The following is a 27,959-nucleotide window of genomic DNA, read 5'->3' as shown; positions in this document are numbered from 1 at the left end:
CCAATCAGAACGGCCCACTGCCAGCAGCCAGCGCCGGAGCGGCGTCCCCAGATCAGTCCCTCCACTGCTGCTCCGACCTCCGTCTTGTTACGACCGCGGCGGTGGGGGGCTTGTTTTGATTAAAGTTGACGGATTTCTCTTTTTTTTTCTCTCTCTTTCCTCCTCCTCCCTCATGTGTTATAACTCTTCACCGCCGCGTCGAGATCCAGGATGGTCCCGGCACTTTCTGAGGGTTTGAACCGGCCGACTGCTCTTCGCATCCACCGGAGGAGAAGTAAACTTTGGGAATAAACGGATCTTAGAGCGGAGAGGAGCAACTTTTCCCCCCCGCCGCTGCTAGGCAGTCCCCGGGCGGACCTATGCTAAGCTAAACCCGCTAGTGTGTGGAATGCGCCTGGAAGCCGAGGTGAAAGTGTTCAAGCGAGCCGGAGAAAGTTCCACCTCTCCCCCGGGTGAACGTGTCGGGACGCGGCGGCGACCTTCGGAGTGAAACCTCCCCCCCGGCGGAGCGTCGCTTTCTCGGGTCGGAGCGGGGCGGTGCAGGTGCACCTCCGGCGGCACCTGTTCAGAACTTCGGTAACTTCGGCTCCTGTCGGCGGGGAGCTAACTTTAGCTCGTCCGCGTTAGCATTGCGGGGGGACGTTGCGGACTTCGTCCACCTGTTTGACCGTGGGACCGGGCAGCGGGGGCGGCTGTAGCCGGAGCTAACCCCTGCTAGCTGCTTATTGACCCCCACACTCTCGTCGGAGTGGCGACGTGGATCCGCGGCGGCAGACTCTCGCTCTCCCACAGGACTTTGGACACTTTCCGCCCCGGGCTCCGCGGGGAAATCCCCTCCCGTTCTCTCGGCGAGGTCTCGATAGATGCGACAGCATGAGGAGTTTTCCACGTTACTTTTTGCTGTTTTAAAGTTTTCGTTTTGTCCTGAAAGCTCCGCACCCTATGGTGCCGCCACGGCCACCGAGAAATGGATGTCTCGCAGGCCGCTTTCCCAAACGGTGAAGGGCGGCCGAGCGGCGGCGGGACCGGGACCCTGGGGCACGCCTGGACGGAGTCCCCCACGGTACGTGCGTGGGCTCACTCCGCCCCGCTGTGTCCGACCCGGTCCTTGTGGACGGCCGCGTACGACTACGAGGCCAGCGGCGAGGACGAACTCAGCCTGAGACGCGGCGATGTGGTGGAGGTGCTCTCGAAAGACGCCGCCATCTCCGGGGACGAGGGCTGGTGGACGGGTAAAATCAACCACCGGGTCGGGATCTTTCCTTCCAACTATGTCACCTACCAGCCCGCCATCTACCGTCTCCCCGCGGCCGGCGGGGCTGCGGGGGTGCGGGAGCGAGTCCCCAGCTCGCCCGTCCAGATCCCCTTCAGTGAACTGGTGCTGGAGGAGATCATCGGCGTGGGGGGGTTCGGTAAAGTCTACCGGGGCACGTGGAAGGACCAGGAGGTCGCGGTGAAGGCGGCTCGGCAGGACCCCGACGAGGACATAACGGCCACCGCCGGCGGCGTGAAGCAAGAGGCGAAGCTCTTCTCCATGCTGCAGCATCCCAACATCATCAAGCTGGAAGGGGTGTGTTTGGAGGAGCCCAACCTGTGCCTGGTCATGGAGTACGCCCGAGGCGGGACACTGAACCGGGTGCTGACCGGAAGGCGCATCCCTCCACACATCCTGGTCAACTGGGCCGTGCAGATCGCACGCGGGATGCACTATCTGCACGAGGAGGCCGTGGTACCCCTGATCCACCGTGACCTGAAGTCTAGCAACAGTAAGCAAAGATTATGTGTGTGTTTTAAACATGGGCAGCTTTAAGATTGCCCACGGAGGCGCGTGCACCTGTTGCACATGCATGCATCCTTTACTTAGTCAAGCATTAGTCTCAACTAAAACTTACAGCCACCTTCACATCATAGGTCCTTCACCCCAGATAGTTTCTCCATTCAGTTTTGTAACTTCCCATATAACAACCTGTATTACAGATAATGATTGTTTATTATTCCCATAATAACCTGGGACATAGGGGAATGTTTATCTCATACTTGTGGGGTATTAGGAAAGCCCAACAGTGTGATTACAGCACAAAAAGCTTATAATCCAGTATTTCTGGTAGAGCAATGCTCTGTTAAAAACAACAGTTGTATGAAGTGGTTGTGGTGGGGGATATCATCGAGAGGATGTGAAATAAAGTCAAGAGTTTGCTCAGCTGGGCTGCTCCCTCTTCACTCACCTCCCCTTTATCCTTTAACACACACAGACACTCACACACCTTCCCAGCCCCCTCGCCAGCAAAAGCTGAAATGTTGTTCAAATAAAGTCAGTGATTTACCAAGCACATAGGGAGACACACTCGGTCCACATGGTCAGGCCATGTGCTTGACCAACCACAGCCACATACCTCAGAGATGGCGCTTATTCGGGTATAATAATAAGTAATAACTGTTTAGCTAATGGCTTTCTGTATTGCAGAGATGATAACTTATTTAGCAGGGAATACCTGCTTAGTTTGTCAATTTCTGTAGGAATTCACGGCTGGGTGAATAAATTAGACAAAGAGGTTTGAGTATATGTAGTTCTTATTTTAAGTGTCTCTATCAGAACAACCTCATGAAGCTGAACTTAGTGCAGACCAGGAGGGCAACCGTGCCAATTCCTCCATGGACTGGTAATTGACAACAGGCCAGCAAACTTTAGTTTCCCAGGACTGAATAATGAATGGCCAACACTCGATGAAGAAGAAAAAAAAAAGGGACTGAGTCACAGACCCTCTGACACAGTCAACTCACTGCAACTCAGGTGTGTTTATGTGTGTAACATGACTCCAAACACTATTTCTCCCCCTTTGTGGATGGGGACTCTTATCGACCCGGGGCCATGTGGGGAGCAGCTCTCGCGTTCTGATGTCTGTTTAGCTCCAGCTGTGAGAGTCAATGTGTGAAGGTAGGGACAAACATGTGAAGTGTACGCAGACCAGACTCTCCATGATTACTGGGTTAGGGGTGGATTTTACAGGATTGTGTTGCACAGATGTGAAGGGTCATCTGCCGACGGACTAAAATCTGAACATTGACATCAAGTATATTCATGCACGTAAATGTTTTTAAGCATGAATAAACTTTGCAAAATGTCCCTCCAATCCTCACAACCAATTTCCAACTGTGCATCAAGACCTTGTACTAATTATAGTACATTACAAGATGCATTGTTCAACACAGGGATGCCAACCATACAGCAAGAGTGTCCATTTTATGATAATGCAAAGTGTAAAATTCCAAAGAAACCCAACAGTAAGGGCTTTTTCAGATTTATTCTCCAGGAATCATGCAGTTAAAGTAAGTGTAGCAGACATACCAGCTATCATAGTTGTATTATTGCTAGAGAACGAGCATTAGCATTAAAGCCAAACTGATGAATGGCATTTTTAAAAATATGCAAGCCAAAGCAACATAGTTGAACGTGTTTTTACTATATTTGACACCAGGAGTAAAAAAAAACCCCCAAAACTGTCTAGTTCAAAATGTGATTCTAGCTCTTTGCACTGAACAAAGGGAACATTTGGAGTAGTTTAAAAATGTATTTTAAGACTTATTATGCTGAAATGTTATTGGTCTTGGCCCACATAGAGTTAAATTGGGCTGTGTGTGGCCCCTGAACTAAAATCAATTTGACATTAATAGAACCGACAAACATTAATGTAATGCCATGAACAGTACTAAAGAGACTTTCCTCAGTAATTGTCTAATTCAAGATGATTTGTTAATTATATGGCAGGTGGAGTGAAAGGACATTGCTACTGTTTAGACAGTTTCACCAAATCGGATGTTTGGAGAACATACAAAAAACCAGGCATCATGCTGCGAACACAAGCCAGTGTTGTTTATCCTGCCACCTCGATGTGACCTACAGGTGGCATGAGCTTAAAGTGAAGAATTATACAACAATTAATAAAAAATCGTGAGAGGCCATCCTCAAGTTTATTTACTCAACTTAAAATCCTACTGCGAGATAGTTAGCCTGGTGAAAAACATCTAGTTCTAGATCGTGGCGCTTAATAGCAATTACAAAATCGGATAAAGAAAGGTGTTGTTACTGTGGTCAACAGTCTCTGGGTCAGAAGTCTGAACATCTGTAGGCGATACACAGCGTTATCGAGAGAGAATGAAAAAGTGTATGTGTTTGCTTCGAGCGGGGCAGTGAGTTCACAAAAGACTGTCCTACACACAAACGGTGCCCCGTGGTGTGTCGGGCTGTTTAGCCAGTAAAAAAAAACCCAACCTAGAATAATGCAGCTTAGAAAAAGTTGTTGCATCTGCTAGTGTGGTGGGCCTGTTGTCTGTTTGCCTTGGCATGGTACGCTCACTGGCCAGTCCAGAGGGATAAAGGGAGTGAGAGTTATCTTCACAGGGGGTAGAGAGGATATTGGATACATTGGAATAAGCGTCTGTTAATCAGCAATCTGTCACATTTTAATATTTAATGAGAAAAATGTCTGGCGGCGTGGCTGCGTTGCTTCTCTCCTTCTGCCATATTGATCCTGTGCGGTACATTTCATTTAGATGAAATCTAGACAGGTGCGCGTTAGGTGCAGCACAACAAAACTTTCCCCGACTTGCCTCACCTACTCTGCCTGTCATTCATCAACCCCCAGTGTACACATGCTCCACACAGACAAACATACAGCTATTTGATCAATGATTAGCCTGTAAAGTAATATGTTGGAAGTCAGTAAGATTTGTCCAATCTCTTTTGTGTTTTTCAACCTAATCTGTAAAATCCCAGCCTGCAGGGAGGAATGTTGCTAATGAGGGATAAAAGCTTAACATACGTTTACACAATGGACTGGTCAAGCAGCGGTTGCTAGGCTACTGCGGCCAGAAGAATGGCTAGGACTCGGAGGGTCTCAAAGCCCTCGTTTTGTTTTGTTCCGTTCATATTTAATCTCCCAGAGAGCAGCGGTACTCTTTTATTGCCACAAACTGAGGGGGTTTCCCTTCTTACTTCGTTATTTTCCTCCTTCTTTTCCTTGTTCTGTTCTGCTTCCCACTCGCCGCTTATTTTTATGTCAGCTTTCTGGTCAACACAGCTTTCAGAATTAAAGCCGGCAATTTTTTTTTTTTTTCAAGACACCTTCTTGGAGCGATCAAAGAATTTAACTTGATGGCAAGTAGTATTTGGCTAAATGCAGCCTTGTGTGGCCATGTATTTATATCCTCATTCAAACACTATTGGCCTAATGTACTAATGTAGTGATTTATTTATGTCGGGAGATAAGTCTTAGGCTCCATGTCAGAAACAGTAACGCTTATGTCTCACAATAATAACATATAACAGTAATATAAGCCTTATTTGTTTTGTGGCAAATGTAATGAATTCAAAACTTCCCAAACCTGCCAGCATGGGATAAGATTGTTTTTCCCCTCATAGATTTATTGTTTTTAATTGACTTTTGCTGGCTTTGCAGAATTGTATTTGTTACTTTAGTCACTGGTCTTTACGTCTTTCCACAATACAACATTGTTTTAAATGTTAGTTGTTGTAGTTTTTTTTTCCCTTAACCCAGAATACATTCAGCAGCAGATGAGAGCGAGAAATCACAGTGAAACCTGGCTCCAAGCCAACACACATAACCCACATTAACTTTGGAGTTTCACGTCGCGGTGCGAGCGACAGTATGCGAGGAATGTGCGCCTGAACGCCACTGAAGCTGATGGAGTTCCGTTTGGAGTGTGCACCAGCATTGGCCCATCAATCTTAGCCTATTGTTGCACTTCATCACGCCGCCTCTGTGTTGCCCTCCCTCTTCCCATTTCTGTCTTCAGCCTCCACTCGCCCACCGGCCCGTGGGTCTGTGAAGACTAGACAAACATTACACAGGCACAGGAAGGATTTACTTTTCTGTGGACACACTGAAATTGGTGCATATGTGGTAAGATGTGCAAAGGGTGTGTCGAATTCAGTGTTAAGAGTAGCTTTTACACAACAGAAGGAATTTCTGTGACCACTTGAGGCCATAGCAGATAATTGTTGACTAATTTAAGTGCTTAACTTATTGATTTAGATCCACCAGATTGTATTTTGTTGCAAGCAACAGAGTTTTGTCTTTTACAACTTAGATCCTAATGTAGTTGGAAATAAAAAACTTTTTAATCTCACAATTCTATACAGTTTAGTTTTTTTCCCCACAATTAAAACACAAGACTCCACTTACTGAAATCAAAGCATTTTGAAGTCCAAAAAAAACTCTGAGAGAATTGACAAAATATATAAAAGCTACAGCAAAGTTCTTGTGAATGTATATGCTTGCACTCCTAATGTCTATTCAGTCTCCAGACAATTGGTTGCTTGGTATGAAAACCCTAAACAGACTTTGTCACCTTCTTTGAAGCCGCCCTGCTTATGCAAAAACCGCACAGCAAAGGGAGAAAAAAAAAAAAAACTTCCTTTGTAACCCCAGTTTTTCATTACTGGGTCACAACAAGCGATACCAGAAACAACCGTTCAAGTAGCCCAAAAGTGCCACTCAAGTAAATCCCACTAATTTTCTGTTGTCTTGCTCCCACTTTTGGAGCAAAATCCAAGAGGAAAAGTTACCAAAGCTTGACTAGGTGTTGCAGGGCAACTTTTCTCTGGTTTCCCACAATTACCCCTGGTGACACACAGACAGTTACTGCCTGTCTTTTCTCTGTGGAGAGAATGGGCAGAGGGGAGAGAGGAGGAGTTGAGATGCTTTCACTGTGTTTTTTATGACCTCTCCCTGACTGCACCTATTGTTGCAGGGCTGGGTGAAAAGGAAAAGGGCCCACAGCTGAGAAGAGCTGCCTTCCAAATCAACCAATCCCCTCCATTCCTCCCTCCGCAGCGCACCAGCACGCCGATCAATGCTAATACTGGGGGGAAAAAAACAAAAAAAAACAAGAGCTGTACACCTTTTAACACTTGATATGTTTTAATTACCCTATTTATGGGTTAATTCAAGCTTTCACAGACCTGAGCTGGTAGAGGAAGAGGGCAGACAAAGAGCAAGTGGCCCAGAGAGATGTGACCATGATAGATGGATTTAGCCAACCATTAGCCCTGATCCTTTTCCCATCAACCAGAATGCCTGGGGGCACTCTCATTTCAAGCCGCAGAGACGGAGCAGTCGCTGAATGTCCAGCAGGAAACACTCTTAGGCTCATGCTTAGTCAGTTGGCACAGTTAGGAAAATACTGCCCTGTCAAGTTTGGAGGCTGCACTGTGATTGTCTTTCTGGAGGGATTCATTGATAAATGTCTGTGGTCGTGCACCAATGTTAGTTCTAAATGCATTGGCTTTATCTGTCATGTCTATGCTGCATTTATTAGACCTATATTCAAATTATAGAAGCAAGTGGTGCTCGTGTATTGAGGACACGCCACACGTGTTTTATTAACTAAAATATGAAAACAGGCTAGTGCAAGGTAACAAAGTAGTTTTTGTCTTCATTTCACACTGAAGTAGTGGTTTAGATCTTTTTTTTTTTTTTTTTAACCAACCCCCCCCCCCCCCCCCCCCTTTTTTTTTTTTTTTTTACCTCGAGGGGTTTGAGGCAATGAGAAGAAGCGTGGGACCTGCTTTGAAGGCAGCAGCTCTGCTTCTGATCTTCCCACCGTTCCCTCCGTGAAAGATGGGTCTGCCTTGAGATTCACAGTTGGGAAGGGGAATTAAATGGGGGCTGGACTGAGGGTGGGGTCTGCCTTGGAGGCATATCCATCTCCAATTGCGCTGAGCTGTTGTCTACTTCAAAACATTTTCTTTTCAGAAGAGTAAGAAAATATAGACAAAAGGAGAAGCTGCAGAAATGGGCAAAACAGTCAAAGATCTGAGTTGTAACCTTGTGAGACATGACAGGTTTTGGGGGAAGTGCACATGGTGTAAGGATGCAACGTTATTAATCTGATGATTTACTTCATAGAGTTTAGTTAGTAAATCAGAAACGTCTTGTGTTGTCATGTTTATGAAGAATACTGTTTTTCTGCAAGATGCCAGAAATCAATTTACGTCCAAGTTCCATAAATCCAGTTTTAATGCGTTTGTTCTAACCTTGGGCTGTTTGTACTGACGTGAGAAGGACGTGAACATGCAGTTCTTAAAATGTACTCTCATCATGTCCTACCTGAGATGCACCGTAATATATAAGCTTGGTTTATTTCACTATGTTTTGAGAACCTTATCAAAATGAACCTCTATGCCTATTGGCTATAAAGTAGTCCGGGTACGGGGTGGAATTTGACCTGAACCTTGACTTTTTAGGACGACTCTTCGTAGAAATCAATCGGATTATTTTTTTCCTTCTCTTTGAATGTAATTATTCTTCATCGTCCATGAGTGAATGTTTCAGTGGAGACATAGATAATTAAAGTCTCAACAAGATGAGTTTCATAATGTAGAAAATCACCTGTCAATCATGGTTATATTACAAGGCTTCCTAGAGCTTCTTTGATCCCGCAGAGATTAAGCTTAGAAACCCAAATAGGGTGAGGAGGTCAGTGGAAGTGGACTTTGAAGCTTTCTGCAGGTGTCGGAGTTCGTGGGACTCCGGTCAGTGAGGAACGAGCCATGTTGCCTCTTTGTGTAGCCTCTTCCTCCACACTCACTGAATTCTGTAAATAAATTGCTTCTTTGAAAACTAAACACTAAAAGATAGATAAACTTTTTCCTTAGTTTATTCTGAGGATATTTATGTCCTTGTTTGGTTGTGGTTTAAGTTCCTTAAACATTTTTTGAGGACTGTAACTTGGTTTTTCTGTAGAAATGGTTGATCCTGATGAATTTATTTAAGCAAGGACATGTGTGAATGTGTTTGTTTGCACCTTCAGGCCTAGAGTTTGCATGTTCTCTCTATGACTAAGTGGATTTTCTCCTGGGACTCCTTGCTTCCACTATCAAAGGGCTTGCTTGTGATTTTTTTTTCTTAAAATCCACTGGAGGTATGAAAGTGTGGTTGAATGTCTGTCTTGTGGTCAACCCTGTGACAGACTGGCGTTCTGTCCTTAGTCCTGTGTTGATTGGTATTTCAGACCCTTGACAACCCCACTCTGGATAAAGCAGTGATGGAAAATGTATAGATCGATGTGTTCACTTAAACGGGATGTTTTTGCTTGTGAAGAACAGTATATTCTGACAAAGGATCATAAAGTGATGCCGCTTAGCTTCACTGCTTTATTCTTTCATCCAATCAGTCCAGAATCACACCCGGGCACCATGGTGTGTTTTTGCTTTTGAACAGCATTACTATTGCAACAACACATCATCAGTAGGGTAAAACTAACCTGTCTCACGATGGTCTTTGTCTGTTCAGATGAACGTACTCGTTGAATGATGGTGTTGATATTGATTGCGATGGGTGTTGCTAAACAAAATGGCTGACTGTGTTTTAAAGTTGCTTTTCCCTAACATAACGTCAGCACGGAGTCATGTAGTCAGGAACAAGGTCTTTTATCTGGGATTTCTAGAGGGCTGACACTGAAGTATTGTAGAGCTACAAAGAAGGTATTTGGCATGACACTCTATAGGCCAATCAACCGACGGGTTTATCCCAAAACTGCTGTTCATTTGGGTTGTGTAACTAACCCATCGTAAGTCATTATGAACCCACAGAGCCTGCTAGGAGGAATCTATGGAATCACTGAGAGAAGACTTGACAACAGGAAGTCGAAGTATATCATTGGTCCAGTGAAACCTGTTTGTAATGGAATTCCTATTGTTAGAGAATGGGTAGAGGATCCCCTGTGTCCCCGAGGCGAGTAATGGCACCAATAGCCCTGTTATTATTGGAGACCCACAAGAGTCTTACCACAGTTTTAAGTGCTACTTGAAATTGTTTGAGGCTCTTTGGAAATACTTGTGGGTGGCTGATAAAATTCTAAATTACCACCCTGTGTAACCATGCATGTATTGTTTAATGAAAGAATTGGGAGAGAATTGGACAAGAATTCCTTATTTAGCTTATTTATTTCCTTTATTAACTTGGTAAAAGTGGAAGTACTGAGAAGAGAGGCGGTTCCACCTTTATATTTTTAGTTTATGGGTGAAAAAAAGAAACCATAGCAGCCTATTTTCTGTCACAGTGAACCTGTGACCGGCGACTAGTTGTCACAAAGGACGACATGGAGAGTTTGGCCTTGTCTGTATCTCTACACGCGTAAATCGATTAAATTTGCAAACACAATGTACTTAACCTGAATGTACATACATACACAACAATACTATTTAATGTTATATAACATATCCATTAGACATTTTGGGCAACTATGGCTTTCGTCAGAAGGTTTCCGGTTCGATTCCTCATCGCCCCCTGTCCACATGCTGAACTGTCCTTGAACAAGACACTGAACCACAAATTGCTACAAATGGATGGATTGAGCGCCTTTCATGGCGGCCGCCTCCATTGGTGTATGAGTGTGGGAGTTTGTCTGGATGTGTGTGTGTGAATGTGATTACGGGAACAGTGTAAAGTGCTTTGTCGACTGCTCACATGGTGGAAAAACACTATATAAGTAAAATCTTTTCTCCATCTCCATGACGACTGGACAAAGATAATTGGTGTCAGTAGTTTGACCACATTGAAGAACCACTTTGGCTTTATAAATCTTTATAAATCTCTCAAACGTGTTGACTTTGCTGCCCAAAAAACCCCAACAACTACTGATGTGAATCATGCCTTGTAAGAACAGGATCACTGAGACAGACGGTCTAGAAAAAAATACTGGAGTTGCTGTTACAAGGTCATCATGTAGTGCTGTGGCTCTTTTCACAGAGGTGGTCTCCCTGTAAAAATTAATAGCAAAGCAATAAAGTAACAGTTAAAGACTTGAATAAACCATGGGAACAGGTTGCTATCTCTCTCTTCATGAGGCTTTCATATGCAAAACTTTATTTGAAACTAAGGCCCTGTTTACACGACAACGTTTCACGTGACAACACCTAATCCGTTGAACACTGCAGCAGCGGACACAGAGACAGTGATGTAGTTACTATGCCGGGCCACTGGAGGGCGCTGTTGCTTGATTTTGTAATGAAACTACACAGACGTGTGTCTGGATGAGCAGGAGGGAGGGGGAGAGATGCACATGCCCAGTAACAGGCTCTGTAGCCTCCAGCGGTCTCTGCAGGAAGGAATAGCGGCCTTGAAAGAATATTTCCATCTTGGGAGCCGGATTAAAAACTTTGCGGATACAGTGCATCCGCACACTGGTGCCGTGTAAACGGACCCCCCAAAAGTGAAGACATTTTTGCAGATACACTCTTATTCGTTGTCGAGTAAACGGGGCCTAATTGAGTTGTTTGAGAAGAACACACAAGGCTACATATTCTAACTGTGATTAAGTCATTTCTACAGAGCATTATGTTTTGGTAGTATTTGTAGATGCAAGATCATCTGCGCTACTCTTGGTGCTTACACAGCCTGCTATTATTGACTGAACCAGGGCTTTCTAAAGGATGATCTACAACAGAATTCAAAGACAAAAAGTATGCAGTTTGGAGTGACCAATCCAACGGAGTCCAACGGATATGCTGCAGGAGCAGCTCAATGATTGCGCTGAAGCTTTTCTGTAACAAAGAATTGTCCACAATTCCTCCTCAGCATTGTGCAGATCTGATTAGCACCTACATCGATCATCTGAAGTTACAGCTGCGGGTTTAATCAATTCATTGATTCACTTTTTTGTGTTTTGTTTTTCCACCAGCACCACGTGTGTGTTTAGTGTTTAATAAAGACATGAAATATAAGAGTGTTTGTGTGGCATTAAGTTGAGCACTTTATACTTGTGACTTCGTGTAGATCAGATAACGTTTTATAGCCAATCAATTCAAACCACTAGAAGAATTCCTAGACATATGGATATTTCTATTACAGTGAGGTAATCCAACTGTATTGGATTTTGACTGTTGTTGTAGTTCGAGGCACATTGACTGGTGATTATTTTGCATCCCTGTCATGTACTTGTTCTTCTGCCATCCTAAAGTTACCACGCTGATAAAAGTCTCAAAGCATGATGTTCAAAATACATGCAGATGTACAGACACAGTATAAACAGCGTGGAATAATGTGACCATGCCGAGTTTTGTTCAAAATAATCAAACATGTTCACTAAGCGTTGTGAAAGCAACAACATACAGTATATGTATTTAAGTACACAAAATTGGAAACGTGGCTCCAGAGAAATGCATTCTGACATAAAGCCATGATTTCATTCAATGACTGACCTTTCTTTCAGTAGTATTTCGGCCAGGTTGAGCCAATATTCTACGAGTATTTCACTGTATATACATATCCTTTTTATCTTGGCCATCAATAGTTGGGGGGGAAAGTTGTGTTTTTGTCTGTGTGTATTATTTATTGGTTTGTATATATGAATGTATGTATTTTACCAAGTTTTTGCAAAAACTTTTCACTTGAATTGCATAAAATCTTCAGGGATGATTTGTCATCATGACCAATTAATTAGATTTTGGGATGCCAATGGCTAACCGTTTTTTATTAAATTAAAAAAAACTGCGAAAAAATGTTCCATGAAAGTCACCTCAAGTCACCAAAGGAGATCAGCGTGTGTTGCCATGGAGACACACTGGAGGGCTGCAGCTGCTGTTAGCCGTCTGTTCGCACACTGCTAACTCCGCTGCCCGCCCCCCTTCTCCACTCTCAGCCAATCACATGCCAACTCATTCTAACGGTGCGTTCGAGGAACACAAAAGAATCGGGACCAACAGAACATCATCACTGCACCTTAACATTGCAAGGTGGTGTTTGATTATCGTTGTTTAACGTCTTCACTAGCAAGATGACAAAGTAAAGATGATGTGTTGGAAAAAGATGTGCAAAGTTTTCCCTGGTGAGGAAATTCCAGGGGCAGACAAATGTATGGGACGTCCAAACTGTAAACAGTTCCAACATATTCCATGAAGCCGTGAGCTTCAGCAAAGTTAAATGGAGGCATGTTTTGCACGGGCATCGGTGTGGTGAGCTGCACTATTTCCTCAGACCAAGCAGGGTCAGATAAACTAGGTCAAACTAGCCTGAGAGTAGTGATCCAGCACCTCTGGTAGCACCAGCTGTTATTTGGTGCAAGTTGATTTATAAATCTATGGATTAAATGTGGCTGTGTGTTGCCTTGTTTAGATTTCCGTCCTGGAATGGTGAGGAGATATGTCTTTATTTAGAACTGAACTGTATTAAAACTGCAGTTTACTCAAGCCCTTCAATGGAAAAGGGGACTGTAGTCTGACAGCGATGTAGCCCCTACTAGTATAGGGCTTTGCACGAATTAAATAAAGAAGTAAGGTCCTGTTTACATGACAACGTTTCAAGATAACAGCAGAAATGTTCAATTAGGTTGTTTTCATGTTGGGCCAATCGTAGGAGCTCTTGTTTGTTTTTGTAATGGAACCACACAGACGTGTGTAGAGAACAATATGCTATACATGCTCGGAGCAGCGGGCTTCCACAGCACGTTGCTGAAGGAGCAGTTGTTGCCAGTCATTTGTGCTGAGGTGAATCTTTTCCTGGTTTATTGGTGGCACGCATCCTTAGTTTCTAGAAAGACCTCCCACTCGCCACACAATCTGTCCTGCAGTTCTACATCTTTCAACAAATCTGGTCAAAGTTTGACGTGTTTGCTATTTATTTGGATTTTGAAATGGGGGTGAAGTGTGATTCAGGTGAATCTTTGTGCAGGACTGCAGGAAATGTTGCAACCGTCTGTGTGTGTCTTGGCACGTCTTCGTTTCGTACTGATGTGGAAGAGTAAGTCCAAGGTCACCGATTGATAATACTGCACACACACAGTGCAAACACCTTTTAACAGGTGCACAATAGTGTTGTAACCATACCAACATTTTGGTATTGATACCGATACCATGTATTTCGGTACTTTCGATACTTTTCCAAATAAAAATAGAACACAGTTGCAGCCTTGTGGCTGTAGCAGCAGCCATTGTTTCCCTTCTCTCTCTCTTTTATTTCTCTCTTTTGCCAGACTCTTGCCCTTTGCTGCTCCGTTAGTGATGCACTCGATTTCTTTTTACGGAGTTTTCACGGGTCGTTTGTCAGTTACGCATGCGCACTCTCACATGGACGCAAACGCCATGTCATTTACGCATGCGCATCCGGTATATAAGTACAAGCTCGGCTGGGAGAAGATTGTTTTGAAAATATGTTGTTTTGACTTTTATTTTGAAGTTGTGTCCAGGAATGTTATTGGTAAATAAGGTCGAGTATGAAGCGTAAAGAGCTGTCAATATCCGGCGCGCACCCTCCGTCAACGATGGTGCTCCTCGAGGGATCCCCGGCCATTCGCCACGCTCCCACGTCTACAAAATCTTAAGTGATTGAAAGTCAGAAAGTGAAGCAGCCGGCCGCCGCTTCCCCCACAGAGAGACTAACGACTCTCCTCGATGCAACTTACAACACAGTGACGCTACACGGCCACGTAAATAAAAAAAAAAATAGATATCGGTACTGGCCGGGCCCAGTATAGTATCGTTTTGAAGGCGTCAGTACCGTGATACCAATACAGTAACGGTATACCGAACAACCCCAGTGTACATAAACATCACAAAGCCTTTGTTGAAAGCTGCTCACGAGTTAAAACTCGATAAACCTTTCCAGTGAACATTGTGATACAGTTGCTTCAGAAACTCGCACTCCTCACTGTGTTTTTCAAGGTTTGGACTATGTATCATTATAATTGCATACTTCTTCCCATGGGAATATTGTCATGGGGTTTAGTGTGCCAACAAAGCCCCAAGGCTTTTTCTGTTAAAATGAGTTTTATTTCTTGATTTGTGAACTCAACACTTAATCGCCTCTGTTAAACCACCTGAAGGCTCTTTTAAAATGTAAGCTTTTAACCCCTCTGCTGTAAAAACTATTCCATCTGGTAGGAGGCGCTCAGATTGACCTGCAGTGATAGGTCTGTGTGTAAATAATGAAATGGGACAGTTTGTAATGTGAGCAGCTCTTGGTAGTAACAAACACAAATGTGGAAAATAATACCAAGGGGTTGAAAGGATCAAAGGGTCTATTTTGGCTGTTGATGCGCCACTTCATGGAAAAGTCTGCCTCTTGCTATCGAAGAGATAACATGAATATTTGTCGCTTGGTGTCGCCGACAGAGGGCCTGGTGAAAAGAAACATTGGACGTTAGAAAAATGTTGTAAGACTTCAGTCATCACATGTTGATTCCGTCTCGCCCAGTTCAGGCTTTCAGCATGAAGTGTGTGAAAACCTACTAGTTTAATGCTTTTTTTTTTTTTTACCTGTTCAGTGCACACTAAATACTTTTTTTTTAACTTCTTTGACACGGTTTGGTCAACAGAGGCTTTTCATTTTGTTGTGATTTGTTTTGTTTTTTTTCATGAGGAACTCCTGTGGTAAACATGAAGGTATAAACAGTTACTCACCAACATGACAGCTTTCATTTGGTCAGATTTAAGTCTCTTGGTAGGATATTTTATACTATGGAACTAATAATAATTTAAAAAAAAAAAAGCATAGTTTTGAAACGCTGACACAGTGTAAGTGATGAGCTCTGTGCTCATATGGGGTTTTGCTTTTTTCTAGCTTTAGCAATATGTTTTCTCCGGCTTTCCATTCTCTTATTTGCTTTTTGCAACAGTAAAATTGCTGCATTACTGAATATTTTTCAAGACTTTTAATCAAACCAATCAAACGCAACCAGTTGATTGAAGAGTCACAAAATCACTGGTTATGATTGGTGCAAATTTATGAAAAAGATCTGCTGCAACAATAGTTTTAAACACATGAAAGCAACCAAATATAGAATTCTTTGTTGTTTATTTACTCGTGTGCTTTCTCTCCAAACTGTGTGTATTTGAATGTGTACGCGCCGTGAACAAGGCGGCTTTAATATCAGATTCACTTTCACCTGAAAAGCAAAAGTGATCCTGTTTCAGTACAACGTGTCCAATGCAGAAAGTACTTGTGTTCACATTGTGTACATTCATCATATATTAGTTAGTGGACAGTTTATGATTAAATTCCCAAATGAAAGAGTGTGGCTGTGCTCAGTGGGTCCCGGGGTTGCACCTCGACAGGCCGTGGCCTCACCATGGTGGGGCTCTCAGGCCAGGTGTCCTATTACCGGCAGGGTTTGGAGGGTTCCGGCCGTCTTTAATGTGTTAAACAGTTTTAGGACCCGAGGACAGGTGCTTTGTGGCGCTGTCAGCCTTCTGTTTCTACAGTAATAAATGACCTGCATACCACTGTTGGCCCTCTTGAATATCAACTATCATCGCCTCACCTGCACATTCGTCCTCTTCCCCGTCCCCCCCACTCTTTGTATTTGTCTTTCATTCATTCATTCATTCACTCCCTCCCTCCTTCACGTCTGTCACATTCATCCCGATCCCGTCTTTCCACTTTCCCCGTCTCTCAATCACACCTCGTGTCTCTAGTTTCTATTTTGCGTTCGATCAACTCTAATTCATCACTTCTCTGGCTTTGTTCTTGTTGTTTTTGTTTTCAGTTTTATTACTTGAAAAGATTGAAAATGATGACATCGGGAGGAAGACGTTGAAGATCACGGATTTCGGCCTGGCCAGGGAGTGGCACAGAACCACAAAAATGTCTGCGGCGGGGACTTACTCCTGGATGGCTCCCGAGGTCATCAAGTCATCTCTCTTCTCCAAAGGCAGTGACGTCTGGAGGTGTGACTGAATGAATCATCTCATGCACATCTCTCATCCAAAAAGTCTCTTTGTTTTTCTTTGTGAAATAACCTTGTATCATTTTATTGATGAATTAATGTATTTTGTTTGTTTATTTACCAGTTATGGCGTCTTGCTGTGGGAGCTGTTAACGGGGGAAGTGCCGTACCGCGGGATCGATGGCCTGGCTGTTGCTTATGGTGTGGCCGTCAATAAGTTAACTCTGCCAATACCCTCGACCTGCCCCGAACCCTTTGCTAAGCTCATGGAAGGTAACCATCACGCATAATAAAGACGTATCTGTATGTAAAAAAAGAAAGAGAGAAAACGACATCACAGGTCAAACGAGACTTGTTAATGTGCCGTCAATGTGATGTCCAGAGTGCTGGGACCAGGACCCCCACGTTCGCCCCTCCTTCTCCTGCATCCTGGAGCAGCTGTCGGCCATCGAGGAGGCGGTGATGGCCACCATGCCGCAGGACTCCTTCCACAGCATGCAGGACGACTGGCGCGTGGAGATCCAGGAGATGTTTGATGAGCTCAGGACCAAAGAGAAGGTGGGCCACACGGATTTAATAAGTAACCAAACACCCTTTTTCTGTTTTTTTCTTTCCTTTTTCTCCATCAGTTATTTTGGGAGCCAGAAAGATTATTCAGTCACTGAGTGTAGCTGTGATTCATCCCCCCCTGGACGGCTTTTAACGGCTAAAAAAAAAAAAATTTAATTGGTTACTTTCAGTGGGGAAGATAATCACACGTTTAACAAAACCACTCATTAATGCTGAGGTGCTTTAGCGTGCTTCCCCCTTGTTAAGACCTTAATCTGCTTCCTCTGTAAATCCACCGTTGCTGGCTTACAGTGGGGGGGGTTAATTAGTGTTTAGAGACACAGCAGGATCAGCACACAGAGCTCGGTCAGCAAACGGTAAACTGACAACACAAACCTCCACAGGTGTTGTTGTTCAAGAAGAATTGATTTATTAAAAAAAGTTTGGGGCCTATTATGGATTTTAATATTCTGCTTTGTTCTAGTTTTAGTTTCGGCTCTTAAGTCTTCTTTTGAAACGTTGTGTTATATAATTTACTATCAACCAGATGAAACTCTTAAATGCTCAACTAATAATATGTGCCACCGCCTTATTTTATACAGTTTGCCTAATAATAAAAGGATGTTAAGTAACTAAAACACACTTTGTTTTAAGGTTTCGCTAATGTTTTCCCACAGGTCTTTGGAAAATGTCCCCCTTGTTTTACCAGATTTGCCGCGAGAATCTCACAGTAATTTGTGTCTAGGTGGGTGGCGAAGGGGGTTTGAGTATAAAGCGCCTTCATGGAAGTCATCCAGTAAGGATTATTGTTTCTCAGCTGAAGGCATTTAAAGACAAAATCTGGGAATGAAGAGAGGGTTAAGCCATGGGAGGAGACTTGACTGCGTAGCTTTGTAACCGAGTCTGAAACAGCAGGCAGTAATCTCCCCAATCCATCCAATACAATCACTTATTATTACTACTACCTGTACCATTCGCGTAAATCATATTTGTTTCATTTATTTATCATTTAATTATTGAAATGGTAACATTTAGGCATGCAGCACATTTCATGGTATTTACAGCTGCTTTATTAGCCACAACAATGAGTCATTTATTCGTTTGTTCATTATAAATGACTTTGATTTGCTGCAGGGCAAAGTTGTTAAATACAACAGCAACAATTAACTCTTATTATGTCGACTTTCAAGTCGTTACAATGTGGCGTTTTGCTTTTTAAACAAATAACTATATATTTTTTAGATCTTCTCGGCCTTTTCTGTGGTAAAACGAATTGTTAAAGGCAATTTAAAGAAAACTCTTTTCCTCATTATGTGATGTTTTCATATGAATTTGTGGAAAGGAAACAAAACGCATATAATTCTCGTAATAAATGAGTTCCTGTGAACACGAGCTCAAACAAATGACGCTTCACCTTCTTTATCGAGCAGGTTCAATTTCAGTACCAGACGTTTTGTTCTTTTTGCTCCCACCGAACTCAACCGTCAAAGTTTGATAATTTAGTGAAAAAAATGACATATTGCACACAATGATCAGAATCTGCTCAGCTGGAGAAATGTGAAATATTTCAGTTTGATGAAGTCTAATCTAATGAGATTTACTATTTTAAGAGACCATATCCTACGTTTCTTAACATTCACTAACTTCCACACTTCTTCCAAACTAACAGTTGGAGGTTATTAGCCGTCAGAGAATGAACGCGAACACATTAATATCTGCTGATGATAAACATTGTGTCCACTAAGTCATATACAGGACATGTTTTATTATAAATACCTCTTATTGTGTCTGGACAGCAGCACTCAGTCGAGGATGTGATGGGAGGATGTGCAAAGTTCTTCATGTCATGAAAAATGAAATTCATCTCGTTTATAAACATTTTTATCTTATAAATAGTGGAAAAATAAGACTCCAGTTTGGTTTGCACTTTCCAACACTATTGCATGGAGCTGAGGAGCTTTATTGGTGCTTTATTGCAGCTTTATTGCATTGTAAACTGGTTCATTGAGACAACACTGGAGAGGAGAGCAGCTCAAGTTGCAAGGCAAAGAAAGAATGTCAGGAATGTTCCTGTCCTTCGTTTGATCAAAGCACAGTTGTGATGAATTAAGGAAAACAGGTTGACACACTGCTACAAAGGTTTTTTAAATATCGCAGCTAACATAAGATACAGCGAGTCGTCATCAGTTCAGATGTGCTCCATCACCAAAGATTCAGTGCTTTAATAAAGAACTACTCCACGACCAGGGATTTTTTATTTTTATTTTTATTTTTTTTTAGGGGTATAAAAGTCACCCCGAAACTAAATTTAGACTCTGGTTGTCACACACAGTTCCTGTGATTGTTGTTAGTATCATAACTGTCCGAAAAAGTGAGGTGGTTTTATATTTGTGGTCAAAGAAGATAAATTCCTAACGTCCAGATTATGGTAACGCAGCGACTGGAGGCCCTAAAGTAGGTCAAATGATTCAGCTGCAGGAGGAGTTGTGAGGCTAATTTTAATCTGAGAGCGATCAGTGCAGCTGAGATTTATAACTGTCAAGATGCTGAAACATATGGTGACCCGGAGTGAAACGTAAGATGGAATAGAATGGAAATAGTTTATTAATCCCAGAGGGAGCAGAAAAATAGTCCGAGGAGATCATGCCATGGTCCACCAAGCGGTTTCCAGACAGAGTTAGGAGAGGGAATGATGACTGACCAAGAAACGTAGAGACAGAATGAACGTAACCAGAGCTGCTAGTCAGCTGAAGGTACGGAAAGTCTGCAAAGAGCTTCATGGAGCGAGTGTGTTTCTATAGACACCAGGGGCCTTTCACATGGGATAGTCCGGGACACGCTTCACTTGGGAGGAGGGCGAGCCGAGAATTTTCCCACTTTCATTTGGTTCGGGGGGCGTTGACATTCAGTTTTCCTCGCCACTCCACGTCTGTGCACGTGCCAAATGTTACGGGACTCCCGCTTTTTTTTTTCTTCCCCCGTGTCTTTTTTCAGATTCGTGCACCCAAAATGCATTGCGCTCCACGTCACGTCCCCTCAACCCTCAACCTGCCCGCTCGAAAGTCCACTTGAAAGAGGACTGAAACCGGTGGTTTGTAGGGGACTAGAAACCTGGAGCTGGGTTCGGTGTGCGTTCACATTTCCCCAAACGAAACAGACTTTCCCAGAAAGTCCCTAAAGAGAACTCACACATTCCCCTGCACACTGGTTTTCACACTCGCAAGTTAACAATATTCTGACAGGTTGGTTTGTTCACAATTCAACCTGTTTCAGTCGTCTGTATTAAAGAATATAGTTTTTTTCCTCCAACAATATTTAGTCTGCAAACCTTTTTTTTCTTCTTTTTTTTATGAGCCTTGGAAAAATGTGGTCGTCTAATATTCGGACCAATAGTGTACTGAGAAACGTCCTGTGTTTGAAATGCAGCTTTACATTAGTGTTCATGTCCTTTCATTTGTGTATTTTTCTATTAATAACACATTAGGATCAAATTGTTAAGTTTCCAAGTGATTAAAGGAATGACCTACAAAGGGTGACGGTCATTGTATTTGCTGAGAAAATGATGGTGAATGGCTGTTTTATATTTTCAAAACATTCTCAAATACCCGGTGTGGCCATCATACTCATCATGACCCTGAACTCCCTGTCAGGAGCTGCGCTCCAGGGAAGAGGAGCTGACCCGGGCCACCCTGCAGCAGAAGTCTCAGGAGGAGCTGCTGAAGCGCCGGGAGCAGCAGCTGGCCGAGCGGGAGATCAACGTGCTGGAGAGAGAGCTCAACATCCTCATCTTCCAGCTCAACAAGGACAAGCCCAACGTGAAGAAGAGGAAAGGCAAATTCAAACGGTCGCGCCTCAAACTGAAAGACGGGAACCGCATCAGCCTGCCCTCAGGTGAGCCAGGAAGTGTCCCATCAGGGAGGAGCTTCGTCCATCCATCTCTTGGGAGAACATATTTGCAAACATTCACGCCTGCACTTAAACCTAATAGTGAATTTAAATTTGAAAAAGTCATGCAACAACCCACTGGATTAAAAAAAATAAATTAATCTTTCAGAATGTAGGGCTTGTAAATGTCACAGTACGATCTGGAAACTATCTCTCTAATAAGAAGTGTTCAACTGTGTTTAATCCAGACTCCATTTTTAACTAATTTTTCTGTTATTCAAATGGATTTTAAGATCTTATCTAAGTTAAACTATCTGATCATCTGTGCTCCAAAAGGGAATTTATCCATAGTAGACATCAGTGTAGTTGTAGGGCTGCAATGGGGGAAACTTCCATGAGACTGCATGGAAGCAGAATTGTTCCCGACTGCATCGCGATGCATCGTTAAAGCGATTCAGTTCAACACTCCTTACCTTTACAGTTGAGGTCAGATTTATGAAATAAAAAAATAAAAAAATTCAAATAATTCCAGTAAGCGCTGTCAAACCTATCACTTGATTTTCAGCACAACTTTTCTAAACAATCCAGCTTTTATTTTGGACGTTTCCTTTAGTTTACTTTGCACACGGAAAGAAAATTATTTTGCAAAAAATACCAGGGTCAAAATTCTTCGCCCCCCTGATGCCAGTAGTCAGTTGGTTTTTCTGCTTCATAGCAGTACACAGACGTCTCCTGAGGGAACCCAGCCCTTCTTCTTTGGCAAATCTTTCAAGCTCCTGCAGATTGGAGGCTCCTCTGGCCTGGACCCTGGTCTTCAGTTTTCACTGGGATTCCAGTCAGGCCAGTCGGTAACGTCCACTCTGGTTTTGTGGAGGCAGTTCTTCACCAGCAGCCACGGATGTTTCGGCTTTGTGTCGTGTTGGGAGACAAAGCGACCACCCAGACCCAGTTTTGCAGCCGACTGCCTGAGATTTTCTTTCAACATCTTCACATCTCCTTCCTTCTTCACAATTCCCAGTTCCAGACCTACTGAAGCATCCCTAGAGCATGATGCTCCCACCACCGTGTTTGACTGTGGAGACGGTGGTGCTGCACCTCTCCCTTCTTTCTCCAAACATAAGCAACGTCTCTGTGGCCAAAAGGTTCTAGTTTGGTCTCATCTGAACGAAGAACACGCCTCCAGTATGTAGACTCCTTCTCTAGATTGTCTTCTGTAGAAGTGGACTTTTCTTCACAGCTCATTCCTGTGCCGGGCTCGAGTGACACTACAGTTCCTGACCTGGCTAAGTTAATAGTTGGTGTTTTGACAGTTGTCCTACAGTCTCTGGACACATCTCTCACTAGTTTTCTTTCCATAGTCTTTGAAATCTTTCACTTCCTACCTCTCCCAGACTGGCTCTGTACCGCGTAGCTCTCTTTGAATTTCTTGATGATACTTCTCACTGATAACTTTGTTTATCCTTCTCGTGCTTTCATGATGCTCTCTCAAGTGACCGCTCAAACCCTTAAATATATTTGTGTTCAAAAAGCCTCAGTTTGTGAGCCTCTGCTTTGCCTCAATAAGGTCTGTTCTTAAGAGGAGTAATATTTGTGACGGGTAGTTTTTGTTTTTTGTGTAGTAATTTTATTTGTGTGTGCAAAGTAAACTAATGGAAGCTTCCAAAATGAAGCCAGGACGTTTGGAAAAGCTGTGTTCAAAATTCATTGGTCTGTTTAACAGCACGTGGGATTTATTTGGAGAAAAAAAAAGATTCCTAGAGGGGCTGATAAATTTGACCTCAACTGTATATGAGATATTTGTAAGTTAGACATTAGTAAAATGTCAAAGTTGTTAAATATACGACCACATACAGTAATATCATCAAAACTTGCTTCACTCTGCGTAGTCCACAGGCTCAGTGTCGGGGGCGTGGTCTCAGTAGTCCTGCAGTAAACTGTGATTGAAGAATGGCTCAGGTATTCAACTGTACTTACATGAAATCAGGAAGAGGCAGGATTGTGCTAAAAAAGCAACTATATTTAAATTCCCTATTAGGAGCCAAACGTCACTTTAGGAAATTCTGGTTTTATTCTCGTTAATTCTCGTTTTTGTTTTTTTTCATGTAAAGTTCGCAACTTTAAAAATTCCCGGATTTTCACAGTGTGTCATTTATCCTCGTGTTGAAATGTGTCTTTCTCTTTACGTTCCTCTTCAGACTTTCAACATAAGATCACCGTGCAGGCGTCGCCGTCTATGGACAAGAGGCGGAGCCTCCACAGCACCAGCTCGTCTCCCCCCAGCAGCCCCACGCTCGTCCCCCGGCTACGAGCCATCCAGCGTAAGCTCACTTCTTCTCCCCGTCGTTTCTTCACCGCTCCCGTCAGCTCGAGTGTCAGCGGAGGAATAGTCTCGGTGAAATGATTAGAGCACAGCTGACCACCCCAGTGACAGTCTCATAGGAAGTGTCGATGAAGAGCCATGTGAACGAAAGCTCCAGGGCCACTCGCGCGCCACCCGTTGTTTGCACAGTTTGATAAAGATATTAGTTGCGCACCAACGCTCGTGTAATAACAAATTCCTCTTGTGCATTTATGGTGGGGGGCATTTTCAGACGGTGAGAGCAGCGAGGCTCCGGCCTGCGTTCGTCCCAGCAGACGTGACTGATATACAATGGGGTTTCCTACAAAGACTACATACACAAGACCAACGTTTTGTGTTCGTTCCAGTGGTCAAAACCTAATTCACCCGTGGATGTGCAGTTGTATACGGTATATAGCCGGAAACATTTGAACAAGAGTTTGCAGTTCAGATTAGTTTTATGTCTGTTGATTCACAGATGTGCGAGAAATAAATGACCATTGCAGGCATACAGACATACGTTTACACAACATTTCATGACTGACTCATCATTCAGTTTCCATATTTGTTTCTCGCAGCCAATAAGACACTGGTATGTGCCTCATGATGCTTGTGTTTGGAGGTAACCTGTACGTTTCCCTCCGCAGTGACGTCCCCCGTGCGGAGGGACAGTTTGTATGTTTACCAGCAGGATGTGGATCTGACCAGCGAGCTCTCGGCCCACTCAGGGTTCAGGAGGAAAGGCAAGCCGGCCGCTGCCTGCGACGTTGGGCTAACTGTCACGGCTAAAAGGGTTTGGCGGCTACCAGCCTCTCAAAGGCGAGAGCTGGCTGTGATTCCAAGGCTTTTCTGACGTACGGATTCGTTTGTTGCTCGGGACAAATCAGCTGAGCTGCTTAAAATGAGAAATCGAACCACAGATGTGGGCCAGCTTTCTGCTCTCATTGCCTTAAATTGATCTTTTTTTTCCTTTCAATTGAAATGAATTGACCGGCAGTGAGAAGGACCACATGTTCCCTGGCCCTCGTCTGTTGTTGTGACAGATTTGGTGACTCTTGCCTTCGCTTGCATCTTTATGTTGAATGATGGCCTCCTCTGAGCAGCATTTATTTCTGTTTTCTTAGTTTTAAGCAGAGAGAACAAGAAAACAGAAGCATCGTTGGGGGTGAGATAAGTGTTGGGATTTGACAGATGGCTCAATCTCTCCAATAATCCAAACTAACATGTCGACACCAGATTCCCCGTCAGGGCCGGGGCTCCTCTGACAAGCGGCTTGCTGCGGAGTCGTAGTAACACGCTGTGCTGGGTGTGTTTCAGTCACCCAAGACGAGAGCAACCGTACGTGGGGCCGCAGCTCCCTCTTCAGGCCAGAGGAGTTCGACGACGTGAAGAAGGGAATCAAGAAGAAAGGGAGGACCTGGGGCCCCAGTTCAGTGCAGAGCAAAGAGAGGCCGGCTGCCGCTGAGAGGTAGAGTGGGTTTACACTCAGAGGTTAATGGAGGACAACTGGACACATTCTCTTTTCTTCTATTGCAACATTCAGACGCAAGCTGCTTTACATGGGAATCCATTAAAACAAAGCAATCACTGGAGAGTAAAAGTTTTATTTAAATAAAAGTGATAAAATAATTGAATTGAGCAAATCAAAGTGTTTTGAGTCCTGATTTAAAAGAAGTGAGTGTCAGGAAGGTTTTTTTCCCACGGGTGAAGAGAGTAGGAACTAAAAGCTGCTTCACCTCGTTTCTTCTGACTCTGGGAACATTTAGTACACCTCTTCCTCAGTATTCTGGAGGTTTTATATTCTACAAGTTAATCTGAGATGTATTTAGGACGCAGACCATTCAAAGACTATAGACAAGAAGTAAGATTTAGAAGTGGACCCTTTGAGTCACAAATCCTTTAATTCTTGAAATCTTTGTCGTTTGCTTGACTTAATGTCCGGAGCGACGTCGAGTCAAGATGATCCTTTAACTCTTCTTCTTCAGGACCAAACACAATCCCCTCCATCTTTTTCTCTGGGTTAAGTTGGAAAGAAGTTTTAACAGAAGTCAGTTTTAGGAACCGAAGCTGTAAAGTACAGTTGCAGGACGACAACGTGCGATGAGCTGAGCCGGTTGCCGGGTTCACGTCAGCCTCTACGGACCATCGCCTAGCGGCTCATTAAACATCCGTTTTCCACCTTTTCACACATCAGCTAAAAGGTTTCCCTGAAGGAGGTGGAGCGTCCAGGATTCAGATTCGCTTGGGGTATTTAGAGGACGTGTGCTAAGAGCAATAAGTAATGACTCTGGTTTATAGTTTTATTGGAGTAACGGCCCGTTTCCTTTGTCCCTGTGTGTTCTGTCCAGAGTGCGTCCTCTGTCGGACGGCAGTAACCCCTGGTCCACCAGCCTGGTCAAGTCCCAGAAGTCTGTTCCGCTCGCGGCGCTGTTCGCAGAACAAGGTGAGCCGTAGAGCCGCGCAGCACGACGGGTGAAAAGTGAAACCCGTGACTGAGTTGTCTCTTCCGTTGTGTCGTCAGCCGGAGCAGGGAAAGACGAAGCGTTCTCGCAGGAATGTCCCGACATCAGCTCCAAACCAAAGCAGCTCAAGTTCCCCAACCAGGTGTACATCGATCTACCTCTGTGGCGGGACGAGCAGCAGCCCCAGAGCCCCGGCGCCGGTCCGGGAGAGGCCGGCGGCGGGGCGGCAGGTCAGGGCGGCCCGCCCGACACCCCGGACGACCCCTACACCACCACGTCCACCTCGTCCACCTCCACCACCCCGCAGCTCACCCCCACCAACAGCCTGAAGCGGATGTCGGCCCGCCGCAAGACGGACTCGGTGCTGTACGGCTGCGGCTCGCTGCTGGCCTCCGTCGTGCTCGGCTACGACCTCAGGGAGGCGCTGAAGAACTCCGGAGAAGACCCCGAGCCCCCGAGGGAGGAGAAGGAGAAGAAGAAGAAGGAGGGCCTGTTTCAGCGCGCGACGCGTTTCCGCCGCAGCACCTCGCCGCCCGGCGGCCGCTCCCGCAAAGACGAGGCGCCGCTGAACTACACCCCCGCCCAGCCCGCCAACCTGGTTTCCATGTCGGCCATCATGGAGTGCCACTCCACCAAGTGCCTCCTGCAGTCCGAGCCCGACGCGTCAAAGGCCGGCCCCGTGAAGGCCGAGAACGCCGCCGCCGATCATCACACAGAGCCGCCGAGACCCAGCACGGCGGCGCCCACCGAGGCCGGACCGCAGAGACTCGACACGCCAGCGAGAACGCAGACGCCGGTGCACACACAAAGCCCGCCGCCGGAGCAGAGCAACCACAACACGGGACCACGACTCCGCAGGAAGAAATACACCATCAACCACAACAGTGAGTCACACGACCACGAAAACACCGAGGGATTCTAAAACTGAGTCACCGCGAACAAATCCCACCCTGGAGACACGTAGCAGAAAAAAATATATACAAAACTGTTTAAAGAACTTATATATTTAGTTTCATGGACAAACAGTACATTCAGAAATAACACAAAGAAATAAACAGTTTTAAAATGGGCTTGTCAAGAACATCCAGCCGAGGTGTCTAATCCTGCTGAGTCTGACCTTTTTTATGTGTTTATTTTACATGTTCTATTTGTTCTTCACAGCTGAAGGATTTTAACATTTGAGAAAGGCCAGCCTGGTGACAAATCAGGGAAAACAGCCACATGTTGTTATTAGAAGTAGAAAAAACAGTAATGATGGAAGGGACGACTCATGTGCCGCGTAACAAGAGTGTTAAAGTGGAGGAAGAGTCAAATCCATTGACTTTAATGTTACTGAGACTTTTGATGGGAAAAAACCCAACAGTTGTGGTGTTCTAAGTGAAAAGTGCTCCGTGGCCACGGCAGCATTTCAGACTCCCAGTAACATGTGGCCGTGTGTTTCCAGCCAACGGGCCGCCCTCTCTGCCTCCGCCGGCCTCGCAGAAGAAGCAGGAGAGGAACGGGGCGGCGGAAAAGCCCGCCGGCGGCGAGGCTTTCTCCAGACCGCGGCCGGTGTCGTTCCGGGCCAAACCCCACGCCTGGGCGCTGCTGCGGGGCCGCAACAAGAGCTACTCGCTGGGCCACTACTCCGGGGAAAAGGCGGCGCAGAGCCTGAACATGGTGCTGTCGTCAGACGTGGGCGTGGGCTGCTCCCTGCTGGACATGGACACCGAGGGCCAGAAACGAGACTGCACCGTGCCGCTGTGTCGCATCCAGAGCTCGCCGGGGCGGACGTCCGTCTTCGAGCTGGAGAAGGAGTTCCTCTCCTAGAGCCTGACACACACACACACACACACACACACACACACACACACACACACACACACACACACACACACACACACACATATTCCGGAGCCAATCAGCAGCTCCTCTTCCGATGCCTCTCTCTCTGTGTAGCTGCCTCTCTCTCTCTCTCTCTCTCTCTCTCTCTCTCTCTCTCTCTCTCTCTCTCTCTCTCTCTCTCTCTCTCTCTCTCTCACCCCCCCCTTCTCGTTCTGTCA

The 27,959-nt window shown here is 44.7% G+C and overlaps 1 protein-coding gene across 1 annotated transcript; it reads left to right on the top strand.

Moving 5' to 3' along the window:
* The first annotated feature begins 918 nt into the window (after positions 1 to 918).
* Positions 919 to 27,959, top strand: map3k21 (mitogen-activated protein kinase kinase kinase 21). Its single transcript, XM_080482045.1, has 11 exons — positions 919 to 1,766; positions 16,504 to 16,684; positions 16,808 to 16,956; positions 17,066 to 17,241; positions 20,883 to 21,123; positions 23,313 to 23,435; positions 24,103 to 24,198; positions 24,773 to 24,923; positions 25,804 to 25,898; positions 25,977 to 26,801; positions 27,362 to 27,959. The coding sequence occupies exons 1-11, from the start codon at positions 968 to 970 to the stop codon at positions 27,724 to 27,726; spliced, it is 3,201 nt and encodes a 1,066-aa protein (XP_080338171.1). The 5' UTR covers positions 919 to 967; the 3' UTR covers positions 27,727 to 27,959.

Source organism: Lipophrys pholis (genome assembly GCF_963383615.2).
Source record: "Lipophrys pholis genome assembly, chromosome: 15".
NCBI classification, from domain to species: Eukaryota; Metazoa; Chordata; class Actinopteri; order Blenniiformes; family Blenniidae; genus Lipophrys; species Lipophrys pholis.
Note: the sequence above shows the minus strand (reverse complement) of the source record. Positions and strands in the feature narration are given on the sequence as shown.

Coding starts and splice junctions, on each gene's coding strand:
- map3k21 (XM_080482045.1), top strand. CDS start 968: ATGGATGTCTCGCAGGCCGCTTTCCCAAACGGTGAAGGGCGGCCGAGC. Junction 16,685..16,807: donor AAAGGCAGTGACGTCTGGAG/GTGTGACTGAAT, acceptor TTTATTTACCAG/TTATGGCGTCTTGCTGTGGG. Junction 24,199..24,772: donor CTCAGGGTTCAGGAGGAAAG/GCAAGCCGGCCG, acceptor GGTGTGTTTCAG/TCACCCAAGACGAGAGCAAC.